The sequence below is a fragment of the Rhinoraja longicauda genome, chromosome 17 (assembly GCF_053455715.1).
Source record: "Rhinoraja longicauda isolate Sanriku21f chromosome 17, sRhiLon1.1, whole genome shotgun sequence".
In the NCBI taxonomy this organism is placed as follows: Eukaryota; Metazoa; Chordata; class Chondrichthyes; order Rajiformes; family Arhynchobatidae; genus Rhinoraja; species Rhinoraja longicauda.
The window spans coordinates 44993315-45014925 of record NC_135969.1 but is presented as its reverse complement, the minus strand read 5'-3'; the positions used below and the strand labels follow the sequence as shown (position 1 = coordinate 45014925).

Below are 21611 nucleotides of genomic sequence, written 5' to 3'. Positions count from 1 at the left end.
TAATATCAATAAGTTCCAAAGGGAAGTTCTTTACATGCAAAGCGAAGTCATCGTTTACAATGAAAATGACAGTGGAAGGCATTCTAACCCATGGAGTTATTGTACCAGAAGCCTACGATTAAAGTTACTGACCAGGCTGTGTAGTGGTAATAAGGTGAAGAGGCTATTATTTGCCATTGATACTCTGTGAAAGTAACCCCAACTATTAGATGCATAGTTTAAGACATTTTTGAAGCTAGCCATTACTAATTTAGCACACCTTTGAAGGCTGCATATTTCCAGCCTGTTCCACCATAATCACGAGAAATCAGTCGAAGCAAAGTGAATTCCAGCTATTTGCAAACTAATCCCATTGCAAAATATCCAGACCCTCAGGTGCTTAATTACACAAAGTCTGCAAGATTTTCATGGCAAACTAATCCATAATCACTGCTGGGCATAGTCCCATGCCCTGAAAAAGAACTTCGGCAATGCCTGTGGATTGTAATTCATTACCCAAATATAAAGGAATTTTAAATATTAAAAAACAGAAAAAGTTAGTTTGCTATATTGGAATTTACTTTAATTGGATGCAAATCCAGGATGCCACATTACTACATAGACCAGAATGTTCCTTCTGCAGTTGTACAGGGCCCTAGTATTTCTGCAGTTGTACAGGGCCCTAGTGAGACCGCACCTGGAGTACTGTGTGCAGTTTTGGTCTCCAAATTTGAGGAAGGATATTCTTGCTATTGAGGGCGTGCAGCGTAGGTTTACTCGGTTAATTCCCGGAATGGCAGGACTGTCGTATACACTGGAATTTAGAAGGATAAGAGGAGATCTTATGGAAACGTATAAGATTATTAAGGGGTTGGACACGTTAGAGGCAGGAAACATGTTCCCAATGTTGGGGGAGTCCAGAACAAGGGGCCACAGTTTAAGAATAAGGGGTAGGCTATTGAGAACTGAGATGAGGAAAAACTTTTTCAGTCAGAGAGTTGTGAATCTGTGGAATTCTCTGCCGCAGAAGGCAGTGGAGGCCAATTCTCTGAATGCATTCAAGAGAGAGCTAGATAGAGCTCTTAAGGATAGCGGAGTCAGGGGGTATGGGGAGAAGGCAGGAACGGGGTACTGATTGAGAATGATCAGCCATGATCACATTGAATGGCAGTGCTGGCTCGAAGGGCCGAATGGCCTCCTCCTGCACCTATTGTCTATTGTCTATCTATTGTTACCTGGGCTTGCGGGTCTGAGTTATTGGGAGACGTCAGATACGCAGGGACGTTTGGCTTTGAAGGTTAGAGGAGGTTGTGAGCAGACCTTACTGTGGAATACAAGATCATGAGGGGCATAGATAAAGTGAACACGCACAATCTTTTTTTTTCCCAGAAAAGAGGATTCTAAAAGTAGAGGGCATAGGCTTTAGGGTGAGGGGAGAGATTTTAGAGGGACGTCAGGGGCAACGTTTTTGTCATTGGCCATTGTTAGTTGTTTGCTCGGTGAGAACGAGTTACAGGCAATGAGATATTGATAGGAAGGGTTTAGTGAGCTACGGGCCAAATGGAGGCAAATGGGACTAGTCCAGTTTTGCAACTTGGTCGGCATGAACAAGATGGACTGAAGGACCTGGTTCTGTGTTCTGTACTCCTTGACTCAAAAACAACTTTATCCAAAATTGCTTCCTTGCAGATTTTTGAGGGAATTAAGTGATCGGTTGCATTGCCAATGTAACAACCTCATAACTACAGACAGCCCACAGATTCAACTAACTTTCTGCTTGTCACTAGCTGACGGCAGAAAGGCAGATGTTTCTGCGGGATCTTTGTGGGTAGCTTTGATGTTAGCAGCAACATTAGATATACAGTACCTCTTGGGGCTAACGGAATCAAGGGATGTGGGGAGAAAGCAGGAACGGGGTACTGATTGAGAATGATCAGCCATGATCACATTGAATGGCGGTGCTGACTCGAGGGGCCGAATGGCCTCCTCCTGCACCTATTTTTGTTTCTATTACTTTCCAGCCACCTTCAAATAATGGGAAGATTACTCTCTCGCTCTTTCCTTCAGCCCCTTCAGCCACAGTACTACCTGTAGTTGCACGGGATATCTAAATACTTGGAATAAAGAGCTGCCTCACTAAATGCTTCAGAAAGTAATATATAAACTACATTTATCATACTGAGTTTAAAACAATAGCATGGAAGAGAGGCCAGGGCAGTTTCAGAACAGCAGCCTATTAAAGTGCAATGTCAGAGAGTTCAAAAGTAACGTTGGTATAAAGTCGGTAAGCTGATTAGTGAATAACAGGAGAGAATTTTCCCCTGCTTAATTTCTGCTTTACAAGTTATAATTTCAAAGGGTTAGGTACAGATCATAGAACAGTGCTGCACAGAAACAGGCCGTTCGGCCCACAATGTCTGAGCTGGACACGAAGCAAAGTTAATCCCTCCTACCTGCTTGTGATCCTTACATGTGCGTGTGCCTGTCTAAAAGCATCTTAAACGGCACTATCATAATCTGCCTCCACCATCACCCTCAGCAGTGCGTTCCAGGCACCCACCACTTGTGGATGTGGAGAGGATGTTTCCACACATGGGAGTCTAGGACCAGAGGCCACAGCCTCAGATTTAAGGACCTTCTTTTACGAAGGAGATGAGGAGGAATTTCTTTAGTCAGAGGGTGGTGAATCTGTGGAATTCTTTGCCACAGACGGCTGTGGAGGCCAAGCCAGTGGATATATGTAAGGCAGAGATAGATAGATTCTTGATTAGTACGGGTGTCAGAGGTTATGGGGAGAAGGTAGGAGAATGGGGTTAGGAGGGAGAGATAGATCAGCCATGATTGAATGGCGGAGTAGACTTGATGGGGCAAGTGGCCTAATTCTGCTCCTATCACTTATGATTTTATGATCTCTGCGTTAAAAACGTACCTTTTGCCCCTCTCACCTTTAATAGACAATAGGTGCAGGAGGAGGCCATTCGGCCCTTCAAGCCAGCACTGCCATTCAATGTGATCATGGCTGATCATTCTCAATCAGTACCCCGTTCCTGCCTTTAAGTGACGCTCCCTAGTCTTTAACATTTCCACCCTAACCAAATGGTTATGATTGTCTACCCTATCGATGCCTCTCATCATTTTATATAGTTTAGATTATTGAGTTTAGTTTTAGTTTAGTGATACAGTATGGAAACAGGCCCTTTGGCCACCGGCTTCAAGCCGATCATCGATAACCCATTCTCACCAGTTCTATGTTATCTCACTTTCTCATTCCCCTCCTCCTATCTGGCAATTTACAGAGGGCTAATTAACCTACAAACCCGCACGTCTTTGTGATGCGGGAGGAAACCAGAGCACCTGTGGGAAACCCATGAGGTCACATGGAGAACATGCAAACTCCACGCAGACAGCACCCGAGGTCAGGATGGAACCTGGGTCTCTGGCGCTGTGATGCAGCAGCTCTACCCGCTGCACCACCCTGATGTCTTGAATGTCAGCATGGCGCAGCGTTTAGGAAGTGTTAGATTCTGGCAGTGCGGTACATGCAGATGGGGTCTTCAGCTGAAGGTGCCTAAGCTCGGGGTTTCCAAGATGAAGCTCTGGCTTTGAATCCAATCAAAGCAGTCACTGTATTAGTGTTTCAATCTTCTGCAAACCCCGTTAGCATGCAAAAGTATACTTACCTCAAAATTCAGGCTATCCTGTACGATAACATCATGGATTACAATCGCAATTTTTTTGCAATACATTTATAGATGTGTAACCCAGAAACAGATTTATTTCCAATGGTTCTTAATGATTAGCTAAGGAAATGCAACCCCAGATCTGGTTTATGCACCTCATTATTTCCAACAAATAATGCAAGCTGACGCTGAGGCCTCAACGTTGCCGTGGCCTGGTGAAGAGTGCCCACTCATCATTACACAGCCAATTCCACCCTGTGGCCTGAGGGCCATCATTACTTGTCCCGGATGCCTATTCACACAAATCCAATTTGCAAACTATGGGCTTTTATACGCCTGCAAAGATATGGCGTACACAGGCCTCGCTCGTGCTGCAACGCTACACTGTAGGAAACGCTCCATTTTCCACTTAAGTACAGCTGAAGTCATCGCAGTTGGTTGAAGCACATTGTACGTGTGTGACTGGGCCCTGTAAAATCCATCCATGTTCAGGATTTCTCTGCATTAAATACCAGATAACGTCGTCGTTTGAAGCGATGGATGAAGTTCTGCACTATTTACAAAGGAATAAATCTAAGGTTGTGGCTGCCTCTGTGGAAGTGAATATTTGTACATGAGTGTGCACTGCATCTAATGACTTTAATGACCTGGGCAAGCTCGGCTTTTACAACCCTCCTGTGCTCTGCCCTCAGCTGCAGACCTCTGCAAATTAAATTATTTCAACAATGGCAGAGTTTTTCTCCTGAACATAGTTTTAAAATATTGGCTCTCGTTCAAAACACATTTCAGCAGCACATATGGATTTTATCCACTACTTTATAGAACCCCCCACAGGTCGAGTGAAGACAAATGCACGCAAACTCATCCGAACAGTTAACAATCCTGAAATATATTCATGCTTTACTTGTTGGAGCAGATACAGACCAATTGGTTTCATATCTTGTGATTAATTGAGTTAAAGTATGAGCACTGTGAACTTTATTTCACTGCAGATTGATCACTGATAGACACAGAATGTTGGAGTAAATCAGCAGGACAGGCAGCATCTCTGGAGAGAAGGAATGGGTGACGTTTCGGGTCGAGACCCTTCATCAGACCCTTCCTAATCACTGATAGATGTTGGTCTCATTGTCCTTCACCAGTTTCAAATGCTGTGTTGGAAAATACATTTTTTTCCACGACCTATCACTGTACAAAACAAAATCTTGCAATGTGTAAACGTGATTGAACGGGAGACAGAGGTTCAGCTTTAGTATCATTGCGTGTACCGAGGTACAGTGAAAAGCTTTGCTTTGCATTCTGTCCAATTCGATCAGATAACACTATTCATAAATACAATCAAGTCAAACTCAAGTACAATAGGTAGAGCAAAGGGGAAGATAAATGTTGAGGTGCTAAGCCCACTAACTTGACTTTTTGCTAAGCCATTTGTGGGAGCTTATCTAAGAAAGAGACCAACATCAATGATTCAATTGGAAGTAACATTTGAAAATCTCACAGAAATCATGTAAGCTGTGAACTCTGTGGTTGGGCCAATGTCTCTGTCATCAAGAGTGGAAGTCAGCCATTTATAATGAGGAGAAATCTCTCTACCAAAGGCTATCCCAAAATAAACTTTATCCAAAATAATAAATATATTCAAAATGCAAACTGTGCAAAAACTCTTAATGCATTCTCAGTGACCATATAGGCAATAGTTATACTCAGTCGTGTTCACACCTGTCTGCACAAAACTCCCTTGCCTCTCATGTGGCCGCCAGGGATGATATCCCTTCCCTTGTTTGAAGGGTTAGGATGAGGAGGAATTTCCTTAGCGAGAGGGCGGTGAATCTGTGGAATTCATTGGTGGTGACCCAGTCATTGGGTATTTTTAAATCGGTTCTTGCTTAGTTAGGGCATCAAAGGTTATGGGGAGAAGGCAGGAAAATTGAGAAACAAAGGACATGCAGATGCCAGTTAATACACAAAATGACACAAAGTGCTGGAGTAACTCAGCAGGTCAGGCAGCATCTCTGGAGAACAAGGACAGGTGACGTTTCACAGAGTGCTGGAGTAACTCTGCGGGTCAGGCAGCATCTCTGGAGAACATGGATAGGTGACGTTTCGAATTGGGACCCTTCCTCAGAATGGGGTTGAGAGGGAACAATAGATCAGCCATGATGGAATGGCAGAGTAGACTCGCTGGGACAAATTCTGCTCCCGTGACTTCTGGTGTTTCCTCCAGACTCATGCTCCCCAATGTCCAGCAGCGGAAGGACCGTCCACTTTGAAAATACATTTGAAGCTGCGATCAATACACTTTATGATCAATAAGGGATTCAATGAAGATTAACAGAATCAATGAAGTTTGGACAGACTGAACTGGAGGTAGAATGGTACTTAATGGACGAGCAGCTTCGAAGGGCTGTATGGCATTCACTACTAACGTTGCCTACGAAGGCATTGTAAACTTTGTCCGAATGTAAGTTGCCTTCACAACTAGCCATCCTGGTCTGAAGCTGAAGGCTCTGCACCATGCAACTATTTAGGAACAAGTCCACAGCCAACACAAGCAATGGAAAGTGTGAAATTCAAGAGAGAAAGTGGTGTTGAAAGCTTCGCTGTCTGATCAACATCCTTTATAACAGCGGAGAAAAACACAACCCTGCCCAAGTTCTATCCTGACTGTCAAGCAGTTGAATTGAATTTAATACAAGCTAACACGAGGAGACTTATTTAAGATGGCTAAAAGAAAGATGTTAATCATATGGTACAAATTACGCGGAGCAGATACAAGCAATGATTCTGAAGCTAATAAATCATGGATCAAAACCAAAAATATTATCATTTCAGCTACATTTTAAATCCACATGCTCTAGTTAACCTTCAGACATGCACTTTAATTTTGCTGCCAAATAAGAATGCACCAAATAAACACTGCAAATAGACCGAACACTCACACAAAACGATTGTTTTGGAAAGACAAAGTTTGGAAAAATGTTCGACACTAGGATTTGCTTGGTCCACACTCAACTTTCATCCACATCATTTGCCAGGTTCCCTCCAACATGGCGAAAACCAGGTAAAGTTCCTGAAGTTATTTCTTCTACAGAATGTTCTTGTAGGACTTACAAAGGTGTTCTCTCTCATACTGACATTCAGGTTCATAATGAGAAGCAAAATGGAAATGCAAGCAGATGAGATTTATAAATCACCACAGGCCAATTATGATATGGAAACCAAATCTGAAGGATTATAAAGAATATACAGAAGAATGTACATAACAGAGGCTTTTCACTGTACTCGGTACACGTGACAATATCCAGGACTGTGTCCGTGCCCCCATCGGTCCCTCAGTCCGACCATCCGTCCTTCCCCCGTCCTTCCCCCCCCCCCCCCTCCGTCCGTCCCTCTGTCCTTCCACCCGTCCGTCCCTCTGTCCTTTCCCCATCTATCTGTCCAACCATCAGTGCCCTTGTCCGTCCCTCTGTCCTTCCCCCGTCCATCCCCCCATCTGCACCTCTGTCCTTTCCCCGTCCCCCTGTCTGTCCAACCATCAGTGCCCTTGTCCGTCCCTCTGTCCTTCCCCCCGTCCGTCCCTCTGTCCTTTCCCCGTCCCTTTGTCTGTCCAACCATTAGTGCCCTTGTCCGTCCCTCTGTCTGTGCCCCTGTCACTCCGTCCGTCCCTCTGTCCGTTCCCCACCTGTAACCACCTATGTCCGTCTGTCTGTGCCCGCCTGTCCATGTGTGCCAGCCTGAGTGTCTCTCTGTGTGTATGTGTCTCTGTGCATCAGTGTGCACCCGCAAGCGTGAACACATGCGCCAGTGTGTTGGCACGTCTGTGTGTCAGTGTGTGGGCGGGAATGCCTGTGCGTGAGTGGGTGCACACTTGTGCAAAAATGCACTTTCATGTGAACACAGAAAAGCTGCATGGGAAACTAACAGTAAGAATTGGCCAGTTCATCCCTTAAAATCCCTGTCATTGAATTAGAACATGGGAGATTTGCAACCTTATTCCACATAATCGCTCGGTCTATATCCTTCAGTATCTTTGCCAAAGAAAATACCTTTCTCAAATTTCAAATTAACAAATGATCTGGAGCTGCGCCTTAAGAATCAAATCTAAAGTTTCATTACCCTCCGCCTGAAAAAGTGTTTCCTCGTTTCACACCCAAATAATTTGCAACTTTCCATCACGCACCCCATGTCATCAATTCCTCGGCCAGTGACTATTGACGCAACATGTGAAAGAAGGAACTGCAGATGCTGGTTTAAACCGAAGCTCGACACAAAAAGCTGGAGTAACTCAGCGGGACAGGCAGCATCTCTGGAGAGAAGGAATGGGTGACGTTTCGGGTGGAGACGCGCCCTGTAGTATCTTCAAAATCATGCAGAGAATCATGCAGAGAACACTGAAATTCCAGCAATAAACTTCTGCAACATCTTGTTGTATTTTAGCCCCAGGAGCCTGGGTATCATTGCACACCCCACTGCCATGGCCATTATATACGTTTGTCAGTGTGCAGTCTACAGCTTCACGTAATAGACCAGGTGCATCATTAATACATATTGCTGCAGCATAACTTATTTTGTATCCAGATCACCAACATTAAATGCCAGTTTCCCTATTCATGGTCAATGGTGCTTTATTGTCACATGTGCAAACGCACAGGGAAATCATTTTCTTACCAGCAGCATAGTAAAGTCTAAGATAGACACAAAAAGCTGGAGTAACTCAGCGGGACAGGCAGCAACCCTGGAGAGAAGGAATGGGTGACGTTTCGGGTTGAGACCCTTCTTCAGGCTGGTTGGGGATCAGGGTAACGAGAGACATAGACGGTGATGTGGAGAGATAAAGAACAATGAATGAAAGATATGCAAAAAATAACGGTGATAAAGGAAACAGGCCATTCATTGTAAGCTGTTTGTTGTGTGAAAACGAGAAGCATGTGGGATAGAGAGAGAGGGAATGCCGGGGTTACTTGAAGTGAGGGAAATCAATATTCATACCACTGGGCTGTGAGCTGCCCAAGCGAAATATGAGATGCTGTTCCTCCAATTTACATTTAACCTCACTCTGACAATGGAGGAGACCGAGGACAGAAAGGTCTGTGTAGGAATGGGAAGGAGAATTAAAGTGTTTGGCAACCGGGAGATCAGGTAGGTCCAGGTGGGCTGAGCGAAGGTGTTCCGCGAAACGATCGCCCAGTCTGCGTTTGGTCTCGCTGCTATAAAGTCTAAGTCCCTCTGGACTTGCAAAACTCTTTTGTTTATTTTAGAGATAGAAGCGTGGAAACTGGCCCTTCAGCCCACCAAGTCCATGCTGTTCACACCACTATGTTATCCCACTTTTGCATCCACTCCCTACACACCAGCGGCAATTGACAGAGGCAATTTAACCTACAAACTCGCACGCCTTTGGGATTTGGGAGGAAACCAGAGGACCCGGAGAAAAACCATGCGGTCACGGAACGTACAAACTCCGCAAAGACAGCACCTGGGGGCAGGATCGAACCCGGGTCTCTGGTGCTGTGAGGCAGCAGCTCTACTGCTGTGCCGCCGTGCCAACCCTTTAGCTTTTCGCCATTTAGAAATTAATCTTCTGTGCTTTTTAGGTCAAAAATTAATTTGACAGCATCGGAACTCATTTGTCACAGTTTTGTGCATTTGCTTTTTTTTTTGCACAATTTAATGCTTCCATCTACACTACTTATAAAGTCATCAAGCTCCGTAATTGTAAAACATTAGGATTCCGCTTCTCCCCCAAGTTATTTGCAAATACCTGGAATGGCGGTGGTGCCAACAAAGGGCCTTTCATCACCTCCTGTCATTAGGGCTCATTTTCATTCCTGCCTGGTCACACGGCTCCCCAGTTCAGCCAACAATTGCATCGGTTTCCGTAAGATTTCCCCCTCGTTGAAAGACCTTTATGAAAGAGCTAATCAAAGCTCACATGAAACCCTCTGTCAATCCCCCCTCAACTGCTTTTGACACTTCCTCAAAAGAAATTGTGAAGAGTTAGTCAGGCAAGACTTTTACCATATGTTTTTAGACTCTTAAGATTTTTTAGATTTAGAGATACAGCGCGGAAACAGGCCCTTCTGCCCACCGGGTCCGCGCCGCCCAGCGATCCCCACACATTAACACTATCCTATACACACTAGGGACAATTTTTACATTTACCCAGTCAATTAACCTACATACCTGTACATCTTTGGAGTGTGGGAGGAAACCGAAGATCTCGGAGAAAACCCACGCAGGTCACGGGGAGAACATACAAACTCTGTACAGACAGCGCCCGTAGTCAGGATCGAACTTGAGTCTCCGGCGCTGCATTCGCTGTAAGGCAGCAACTCTACCGCTGCGCCACCGTGCCGCACTAAATTGGCACCTTCCAAAGTGTTCAGTCACTTTGACTATAATTATGGATAATACAGAGTAAACATAGAAAATAGGTGCAGGAGGAGGCCATTCAGCCCTTCGAGCCAGCACCACCATTCAATATGATTATGGCTGATCATCCAAAATCAGTACCGCGTTCCTGCTTTCTCCCCACATCCCTTGATTCCGTTAGCCCTAAGAGCTAAATCTAACTCTCTCAGAGATTGCCATCACTGATAGGCCATTAATTTTGGGGGGTATTTGGCTTGCTAACCTTATCCACTACTATTTACAAAGGAATCATTCAACATGCCCACATTTCCTAATTTTCATTTACAATGTCATCTTTGTCAACTTTCCAGTCCTATTTTGCTGACACACAAGATGGGCGATACAGTGGTGCAGCGGGTAGAGCTGCTGCCTCGCAGCACCAGAGGCCCAGGTTCCATTAGAGTCATAGAGTCATAGAGTCCTACAGCACAGAAAGAGGCCCTTCGGCCCATCGTGTCCGTGCCGCCCGTTACCAAACAAAGTCTAATTTTAATCCCATTTTCCCGCATTTGGACCGTAGCCCTGAATGTTGTAGCATTTCAAGTGCCCATCCAAATGCCTCTTAAACGTTGTGAGTGTTCCCGCCTCCACCACCACCCCAGGCAGTGAGTTCCAGACTCCAACCACCCTCTGGGTGAAAAGGTTCTTTCTCACATCCCCCCGAATGTGTGGAGTTTGTGTGGAGTTTGCACACTCTCCCCATGACCATGTGAGTTTCCTCCGGGTGCTCCGGTTTCCTACCACATTCTAAATGCGTGCGGGTTTGTGGGTTAATTGGCTTCTGTAAATTGCCCCTCGTGTGTAGGGAGTGGATGAGAAAGTGGGATAACGTAGAACCAGTGTGGACGGTTGATCAATGTTCGGCGTGGACTCGGGGGGTTGAAGGGCCTGTTTCCAATGAATATATTTTAATCCAATCCTGACCTATTGCAGCAGCGGTTTGTGTTGACTTTGATGTCCTGTGAAAGATTCCTTGAAAGTTTGAAAGCATGCACCACCCGACTCAAGAACAGCTTCTTCCCCCTGTTGTGAGGTGTGTCACCAGTCCTTCTACAAGCCAGGGTACTGTCCGATTCACCCCACTCTACCCCACTCTGGACGTTTGACATTGTCCGTGGAACTGATGCACAACAATGCTTAGAACTATATTCTGTGCTCTGTATCATAAGGTCATAAGTGAAAGGTGCAGAATTAGGGCCACTCCACCATTCAATCATGGCCGATCTATCTCTCCCTCATAACCCCATTCTCCTGTCTTCTCCCCATAACCCCTGACACCCTTTGCTCTACCTATTGTAATGAGTTTGACTTCATTGGATTTTTGTATAGTATTATCTGATCTGAAGATAGATACAAAATGCTGGGGTAACTCAGCGGGTCAGGCAGCATCTCAGGAGGTGACGTTTCCAGTCGAGACCCTTCTTCAGACGCATTATCTGATCTGATTGGATAGCATGCAAAACAAAGCTTTTGTACTGTACCTCGGTAACACGTGACAATAATAAACATAAACATTTTCCTCGTCCTTTTTTGAAACTGTTGCCGGCCATTTTGCCATGTTGTTGTGCTTGGTATGACTCACGGTTATCAGGTTCAGTGGTAGCTGTTGGATCTTTACACCATACAACACGTGTCAACACTACATTGGGACAGTGGAGGAACATGAACATGAACAGACCCACCTCCATGTGCTGCGAGTTGTCAGTCAGGTTGTCCTCACGCTTCCGAGCTTCCTCCAGCAGTTGTGCATTCTTCTTCTTATCCATCTGCTCCTTGTGCTTCAGGTTGGCCACCTTCTTACTCTGATCCTTCACTTGCCTGAGAAGTTGAGAAGGGAATCAGTCACGTAGCACAAGTTCTGGATTACACCCAGCATTTCATTACTTTAATCTTTCTCACCCCATGCCCTAATTGGGGTTGACCTGAACTGTCCCGATTGCAATCAGTGCTGAGCGAGAGAGATGCATTCGGCATTGAGCTTGGCAAGTCTGATACTTAGCCAGAGCAGAACCTCAGCAAAACAGACATATTCATGATCAGATGGAGTTTTGAGTCAAATATTGATCAATAAAACTCTTGCAGAAACACTCAAGAATTTGCAGCAATATCCTTTTAGAGAAGAAACAGTTAATTTACAATACATAATTTGGAAATAATGAACACAATTAACTTTGCGGAGGAATGTTGATTGGTGAACTGTTTTTGTTTCAGGTTGATTAGCTGTGACCGGTTTCACACTTCAGAAGGTCACGTGACTCGGATTGATTGGTCAAAGTGCTGTAACATGGATATTTAAGGAACATGTTCATTTACTGGCATGAGCAGACAACGTCTCCACCTTCCTCCACTTATCAATCACTTTAAACAACGTGCTAATAAAGTGTGGCAGACATTTAGATAGAGAGGCCTTCGAGCTGGACGGCCGGTCTGAAAGCTGGAGAGTTTAGTTTAGTTTAGTTTAGAGATACAGCGCGGAAACAGGCCCTTCGGCCCACCGAGTCCTTGCTGACCAGCAATCCCCGCACACTAACACTGCCCTACACCCACTAGGGACAATTTACATTTATACAAAGCTAATTAACCTACAAACCTGTACGTCTTTGGAGTGTGGGAGGAAACCGAAGATGTCGGAGAAAACCCACGCAGTCACATAGAAACATAGAAAATACGTGCAGGAGTCGGCCATTCGGCCCTTCGAGCCAGCACCGCAATTCAATATGAACGTGGCTGATCATCCAAAATCAGTGCCCCGTTCCTGCTTTCTCCCCATCGCCCTTGATTCCATTAGCCCTAAGAGCTATATCTAACTCTCTCTTGAAAACATCGAGGAGACCTCACGGGGAGAACGTACAAACTCCATACAGACAGCACCCGTAGTCGGGATCGTACCCGGGTCTCTGGCGCTGTAAGGGCTGTAAGTCAGCAACTCTACCGCTGCGCCACCGTGCCACAAAGAGGGAGCCATATTTCTGAGAAACTTAGTACACGGCATTCCCTCAAGTCCATTCAGTGAAACAATCTTGTCGATTAATAATGTGTTCATCATATCTTTTTAAGGACTGTGCATTGGCAATAGACAATAGACAATAGGTGCAGGAGGAGGCCATTCAGCCCTTCGAGCCAGCACCGCCATTCACTGTGATCATGGCTGATCATCCACAATCAGTACCCCATTCCTTCCCTCTCCCCGCTACCTTTAAGAGCTCTATCTAGCTCTCTCGCCAGGAACGGACCATCGTAGCTTCATTCTTATTTGGACCAATTGTGTAAAAAAAAAATCAGTTTTTTATATAACCTCTCCTCATTTTGACTTGTGTAAGAAAATAACTGCAGATGCTGGTACAAATCGAAGGTATTTATTCACAAAATGCTGGAGTAACTCAGCGGGTCAGGCAGCATCTCAGGAGAGAAGGAATGGGTGACGTTTCGGGAAGAGACCCTTCTTCAGACTGATGTCAGGGGGGTGGGACAAAGGAAGGATATAGGTGGAGACAGGAAGACAGTGGGAGATCTGGTTTGCTTTATTTCAAATAAAATCTTCCTCTTGGACGAGGGATCCAGACAAAGATTCGCGCAGCAAACACAAATGTAAAATACGGGGACTCGACGATCACCTCGTTTCCAAAGGGACCGTATTTTCAGCAGATTTGGCTAATGAACAATGTTGTTCTATCTATGGTGTATCAGCCTGAAGAAACGCTGCACTTAGCCGGTTAAATGCTCACAATCAAAACAAAGAATCTACAAACATTTCAGGAAAGCTCTTTGGAAGGGAGGAAAGCCATCAAACGTTCAAACTATACATTACGCTGGAAATCTCTTCCCATCCTGAGTCGACAAACCATTTGACATTATGACTGGTAAAGGAAACTGAAGGAAATGCTCTTTGCGATAATTGCGGTAAATAGGTCATAATGTTATTGACTGTAACCTGACCCACACGCATGAATCTTTACCTAATTACTGATATAAATTAAAAACTGGGACCTCTTTACAAAAAAGGTACAGAAAGAAAATTACAAGGTCTTGCTCATTACATTCCATGGTCTGCAGAATTTCACATGAAATAAGTTTGTACATGAAACTTTTACAAATGGAAGTGTTTTCTCATGAGTTTTTGGTCTATTTAAATGATAGCATCTAAACAAGGCACAAAAATTATTCCAGTTTAAGATAGAAAACTTCAAAAAGAGTGCTTGTTTTTTGAAGTCAGCCTACTATCTTTCCATCATTGGTGTGTAGTTGACCTGAGGAGAAACGTTTTCCCTTCACCATGCACTTCGAGACTGCAAAGTATTTCCTGTACATACAGCAAAAAGCAAGGAAATGGGTTTTTTTCCTCCAAAATTAAGTTCACAGAAAAGGTCATCAACTAACTCCCCAATGGTTCGTTAACCCAGAATTAGATTTCAGCTCAAGTTTCAATATATAACATTGTGGTTTCATCATTATCTTTACGAATTAAGTCTTAAAGATGTGATGCATAAACTTGCAGACTTCGAGGCTTGCACAGAACACCAATGACACGAACATTCTCCTCTGAATGGTACAAATTGTCAATTATTTCGTGCATTGTTTGTCCCAACATGATTAAATATTAGCATGCCGTAGATTGCAAAAGGATAAACTGGACAGGCTTCAAAAATACTCTTAAATGCGCATTTCTTAAACATATGGTCATTGTCGCACATGTGCAGGATTTACTTTACTGATGTCTACAGTAAAATCATCGCCTGCTCTCCAAAATACCTCACGAGAGCTTCATTATCGTGAATGATATATATGTCTGTGGAAGGGCTGATCGCTCAAGGTGGGAATGGGCTACTTGAATGAGGACATCCCACTCCCCTCACCCCCTCTCTCTTGCCTGCCCCCCCCTCGCCCAGTGCGCACCCATTTCTCCCACAATGTCACTACTTCCCTGCCACCCCCTCCCTCTTCCACCTCTCTCTCTCTCTCTCTCCCTATAGGCCTGGATAGAGTGGATGTGGAGAGGATGTTTCCACTAGTGGGAGAGTCTAGGACCAGAGGGCACAGCCTCAGAATTAAAGGACGTTCTTTTAGGAAGGAGATGAGGAGGAATTTCTTTAGTCAGAGGGCGGTGAATCTGTGGAATTCTTTGCCACAGACGGCTGTGGAGGCCAAGTCAGTGGATATATTTAAGGCAGAGATACATAGATTCTTAATTAGTGCGGGTGTCAGAGGTTATGGGGAGAAGGCAGGAGAATGGGGTTAGGAGGGAGAGATAGATCAGCCATGATTGAATGGCGGAATAAACATGATGGACCGAATGGCCTAATTATGTTCCTATCCCTTATGACCTTCTACATTTCACTCCTCCTCCTCTCTCCTAATTGGACATCCTTTAGTTTCCTTTTCACCTCTCGCCTCCTCGCTATCCCTGCCCATCGCCCCATCTGTATCCACCTATCACTCCCCATGCTTTGCCTCACCCACACATCTCCTCCAGCTTTCTCGCCCTCACAACAAAGCAAATGTGAATATTATAGAAACATAGAAACATAGAAAATAGGTGCAGGAGTAGGCCATTCGGCCCTTCGAGCCTGCACCGCCATTCAATATGATCATGGCTGATCATCCAGCTCAGTAACCTGTACCTGCCTTCTCTCCATACCCCCTGATCCCTTTAGCCACAAGGGCCACATCTAACTCCCTCTTAAATATAGCCAATGAACTGGCATCAACTACCTTCTGTGGCAGAGAATTCCACAGATTCACCACTCTCTGTGTGAAGAAATGTTTTCTCATCTCGGTCCTAAAAGACTTCCCCCATATCCTTAAGCTGTGACCCCTGGTTCTGGACTTCCCCAACATCGGGAACAATCTTCCCGCATCTAGCCTCTCCAACCCCTTAAGAATTTTATATGTTTCAATAAGATCCCCCCTCAGTCTTCTTAATTCCAGCGAGTATAAGCTGGATCATTAATGTCGTTGCAAGTATTTGTGAAATTGTGCAGACTGTGTCCCAGTTACTGTGACATAAACATCAGCCGATAAACACACAGGATGTTTGAATGGAAGGCCCTGTCCTGGCGAGGGGTCTTGGACTTGACATATTGATGTGTTTCTTGTTTCACGGATGCTGCCTGACCTGCTGAGTGTTTTCAGCAGTTTCTGTTTTGGTTTCAGTTTTCTAACATCTTCGGCGTTTGATTTCCGTACAACACGAACCAAAAGGGCTTAAGCCTCTTAATTTTAATAAATGGGCGAGTTTGGCCGAAGGACCTGTTTCCATGTTATATGTAACTACGACTCTATAATCAAATATCACTTAATTAATTCAGATGTTTGGACATTAAGCCAAAATAAATGCTAAGTTGTGAATAGCTATCTGAAACCCAACTTTACCCAGCTAACATGCACTCGTACTTTGTTGCAGCCTGTTTAAGACAGATTGTTATTATTTCAAGAGTGAAGGGAGATTTGCCCTTGTTTAGGTTCATTGCTGACCCACTCACTTATCAAGACAGGCTGCTGCAAGGAAATACATTTCATGTCCTTGGGGTACAATTATAATGCCATCGAGGAGTGTGTAAGATGATGTTGCATTGCACTGAAAATGAGGCACAAGTGTTCATTGGAATTCACTGCAATTTAGAAGCATGAGAAGGGATCTTATAGAAACATATACAAATTACTAGACCAAGTGGACCCGTTCAGCCCAAACCTCTCCTGCATTGGTGCAGCACCCTCTCCTCCCCCCACCACCCCACCCCCCGCCCCCTCCCCTCTCCTCCCCTCCCCCTCATTTCCCCCCCTCCCCCTCTCCCCCTCCCCACCCTCCCCTCTCCCCCCTTCCCCTCACCATCCCCCTCAAACCCCCTTATCCTCCCTCTTCCCTCCCTCCCTCTCTCCCCCTCCTCCTCTCCCCCTCGCCCCTCCCTCCTCCCCTCCCTCCCCCTCCCCTCCCCTCCCCCTCCCCACCCCTCCTTCCCTCCCCCCCCCCACTCCATCCCCACTCTATCCTCCCACCCTCCCTCCCTCCCTCTCTACCCCCCTCCCTCCCTAGGAGATAGATTTAAACTTTAAAATTAGAACAACTACAAAATATAACACCGATTTCAATGAAACTTCTTCCAATAGCACCAAAGGGATGACGGTGAGTAAGGTGGGCCTGAAATTGTCGCGCTATCGTGTACCGTTTTGGTTGTAGTTCAGGAACAAACAAACAAACAAACGAGAGTTTTAGTGTATAGATTAAGGGATTGGACAGGCTAGATGCAGGAAAATGTTTCCGAACTTAGGGGAGCCCAGAACCAGGGGTCACAGTTTAAGAATAAGGGGTAGCCCATTTAGGACTGAGATGAAGAAAAAACATTTCACCCAGAGAGTTGTGAATCTGTGGAATTCTCTGCCACAGAAGGCAGTGGAGGCCAATTCACTGGATGTATTCAAGAGAGAGTTGGATTTAGCTCTTAGGGCTAACGAAGTCAAGGGATATGGGGAGAAGCAGGAACAGGGTACTTTTTAGTTTAGCGACACAGAGTGGAAACAGGCCCTTCTGCCCACCGAGTCTGCCCACCGAGTCTGCCCGCCGAGTCTGCCCGCCGAGTCTGCCCGCCGAGTCTGCCCGCCGAGTCTGCCCGCCGAGTCTGCACCGCCGAGTCTGCACCGCCGAGTCTGCACCGCCGAGTCTGCCCGCCGAGTCTGCCCGCCGAGTCTGCCCGCCGAGTCTGCCCGCCGAGTCTGCACCGCCGAGTCTGCACCGCCGAGTCTGCACCGCCGAGTCTGCACCGCCGAGTCTGCACCGCCGAGTCTGCACCGCCGAGTCTGCACCGCCGAGTCTGCACCGCCGAGTCTGCACCGCCGAGTCTGCACCGCCGAGTCTGCACCGCCGAGTCTGCCCGCCGAGTCTGCACCGCCGAGTCTGCCCGCCGAGTCTGCCCGCCGAGTCTGCCCGCCGAGTCTGCCCGCCGAGTCTGCCCGCCGAGTCTGCCCGCCGAGTCTGCCCGCCGAGTCTGCACCGACCAGCAATCCCAACACATTAACACTATCCCACATATACTAGCGACAATTAACCTACAAACCTGCACGTCTTTGGAGTGAGGGAGGAAACTGAAGATCTCAGGGAAAACCCACGCAGGTCACGGGGAGAACGTACAAACTCCGTACCGACAGCACCCGTAGTCGGGATCGAACCCGGGTCTCCAGCCCTGCATGCGCTGTAAGGCAGCAACTCTACCGCTGCACCACCGTGCCGCCATTCGTTTCCTCTCCTCCAAAGCACAACTAATCATTGTTGATCATATTGGATTTTAGATTTAGAGATACAGAGCGGAAACAGGCCCTTCGGCCCACCGGGTCCGTGCCGCCCAGCGATCCCCGCACATTAACACTATCCTACACACACTATGGACAAATTTTTTTAATTTTTTTTTTTACATTTGCCCAGCCAATTAACCTACAGACCTGTACGTCTTTGGAGTGTGGGAGGAAACCGAAGATCTCGGAGAAAACCCACGCGGGTCACGGGGAGAACGTACAAACTCCGTACAGACGGCGCCCGTAGTCAGGATCGAACCTGAGTCTCCGGCGCTGCATTCGCTGTAAGGCAGCAACTCTACCGCTGCAGCACCGTGCTCATCAACTATCACGCCATTGGTGGAGCGGGAGCACGTGGCCGCTGGCTGGGCGAGGTCATGTGGGGCGCGGGGTGGTGACCTCATCTTGTCCCGTATTTGAGAGTGAGGAAGTTGGCAACCCTAATTAGCCATGATCATATTGAATGGCAGTGCTGGCTCGAAGGGCTGAATGGCCTACTCCTGCACCTATTTTCCATGTTTCTACGTTTCCTCTCCAAAGCACGGTAGCGCAGCGGTAGAGTTGCTGCTTTACAGCGAATGCAGCGCCGGAGACTCAGGTTCGATCCTGACTACGGGTGCTGCACTGTAAGGAGTTTGTACGTTCTCCCCGTGACCTGCGTGGGTTTTCTCCGAGATCTTCGGTTTCCTCCCACACTCCAAAGACGTACAGGTATGTAGGTTAATTGGCTGGGTAAATGTGAAAAATTGTCCCTAGTGGGTGTAGGATAGTTAATGTACGGGGATCACTGGGCGGCACGGACTTGGAGGGCCGAAAAAAGGCCTGTTTCCGGCTGTATATATATGATATGATATGATATGATAATCTTGGAACACTGGCACATTCAGTTACAGGCAAACACAGAGCAACTCGCTGTTCAATCATTGTGCTTGTCTGCTGCTAGATAACTCTGCAAAACAACACTCCAGGGAGCATCCTGACAGCAGACTGAGACAACACATAACAAGCCTACAATAAATTATCAGGCAGACTAAGCGATAAACATGCAATCTTACGTTTTAATAGCCACACAGAGCAGCTCAGCAACTCTAAATAAAATTCCAGATTACAAGTCAGAAAATGTTAGTGTCTCCCATGCATTTGAGAGATCTCACTTGAAGTACTATCACACAGCCAGGAATGAAAAGCAGGGCCAACGTTCATGAATTGAAATAGGTGCAAAAAATAATAACATTACAAATGGCCTGGTCTTTTACTTACTCAGAGGGTGGTGGGTTTATGGAACGAGCTGCCAGAGGAGATCGTTGAGGCAGATATTACCAGAACATTTAAAAGACACTAGGACAGATACATGGATAGGAAAGGTCTCAGAAAGTAGAGATCCATCTACTCCCTTCTCCCATCAGTCAAGCAGTACAGAAGTGTGAAAACGCACACCTCCAGATTCAGGGACAGTGTCTTCCCAGCTGTTATCAGGCAACTAAACCATCCAATCACCCACCAGAGAGTGGTCATGATCTACCATCTACCTCATTGGAGACCCTTGGACTATCTTTATTCAGACTTTCTCCTGCACTGAACATTATTCCCTTTATCCTGTATTATACACTGTGGACAGCTTGATTCTGATCATGTATACTCGTTCCACTGACTGGATAGCACGCAACAATGCTTTTCATTGCACCTCGGTTCACGTGGCAATAATAAACCAAGCTAAACTAAAAAGGGATACGGGCCAAACACAGGCATATTGGTCGGCATGGGCGGGTGGGGCTGAAGGGCCTGTTTCAGTGCTGCATGACTCATTGACTTTAAATATATTAACTACTGCCTTGTTCAGAAATCGTCAGATATTTACAGTGGTCTCCAGCATAAAATGTAATTGCTGTTCAAATATACCTGGGTGCAAGAATGCACTCATTTTCACATTGACACTTTGCCAAATATTCCCAGCAATTCCCTCTCTGACCCTGTGCCAAGTTAACCAACACTGGGCACAACATTGCACTGATTTCATGGGATGTGGTGCTGCTGATGATTAGAAAGGAATGTTAAACCATGTTTCAGTTGCTTTTGGCTTTCGTTGAACCAATTAAAAAAAGAGTTTTATTTACTTACTTCAGTTTTAATTCTTTTTACATTTAACTTTACGTTTAATCTTTTTTTTTCTTTTGGGAGTGGAACAACACAGTGAGTATAGCAGCTGCCTCACTGCTACAGCTACGCAGGTTCAATCCCAACACTGGACATAGAAGGTCAAACAGTACAGTACAAGAACAGGAGATGTGACACAAAATGCTGGAGTAACTCAGAGGGACAGGCAGCATCTCTGGAGAGAAGGAATGGGTGACCTTCTTCTGAAGTAGGGTTTCGACCCGAAACGGCACTCATACCTTCGCTCCAGAGATGCTGCCTGTCCTGCTGAGTTACTCCAGCATTTTTGTGTTTATCTTTGGTTTAAACCAGCATCTGTAGTTCCTTCCTACATAAACTCTAAATGTGGCCTCACCAACATCTGAAACAATTGCAACATGACCTCCCAACTTCTATACTCAATCCTCTGGCTGATGAAGGCCAATGCGCCAAAAGTCTTTTTGACTACCCGATCTACCTACGACTCCACCTTTAGGGAACTATGCACCTGCAATCCTTGATCACCCTGCTCTACAACACTACCCAGAGGCCCACCTATCTTTGGTTTACTCCCACACCCCAAAGACATACCGGTTTGTAGGTTAATTGCTATGGTGTAGGTGCAAATTGTCCCTAGTGTGTGTCGGATGATGTTAGTGTGCGGGGATCACTTATCGGTGCAGACTCGGTGGGCCTTTACACCTTGTATCTCCACTAGTTTTCCAAGTCTTTTTTTAAGAGATGGAGAAATTGATGCCCTTCAGCTAATTATATATAACATGTAATAAAATTAATTCTTACATTTCTATGGCCATCATTATTCAAACGACAGAAGGGAAAACACCAAGGCACAATATTTCATGTGAAATAAACATGCCTCAAATAAATGTAAAGCAAAATCAACTGTGCTATTTGTGCCATTGCCCTCTGCTCACACAGCAATTTTGTTGCATCTGTTTAAGATAATGAATTTAAAAAATGCTGTTTTTATTTAAGCCATATTAATCCCCAGGGAAAAAGAACAATTCTAGGTGGTACAAAAGGAAGAGAGAGGTGTATAGGAGAGGTACCTTGGAGTTAGTGAAGGATCAGTGAGTGCCCAAGTCATGACTCATGGCAGACAGA

The 21611-nt window shown here is 45.7% G+C and overlaps 1 protein-coding gene across 12 annotated transcripts in view; it reads right to left on the bottom strand.

Moving 5' to 3' along the window:
- Positions 1-21611, bottom strand: part of LOC144601969 (ERC protein 2) — a 552614-nt gene that overhangs the window by 242408 nt on the left and 288595 nt on the right. For all 12 annotated transcript variants that reach the window (XM_078414628.1, XM_078414617.1, XM_078414626.1 and 9 more), the window contains one exon: positions 11753-11888. In XM_078414628.1, coding sequence (XP_078270754.1) covers positions 11753-11888 — 136 coding nt within the window. The remainder of the gene's footprint in view (positions 1-11752; positions 11889-21611) is intronic.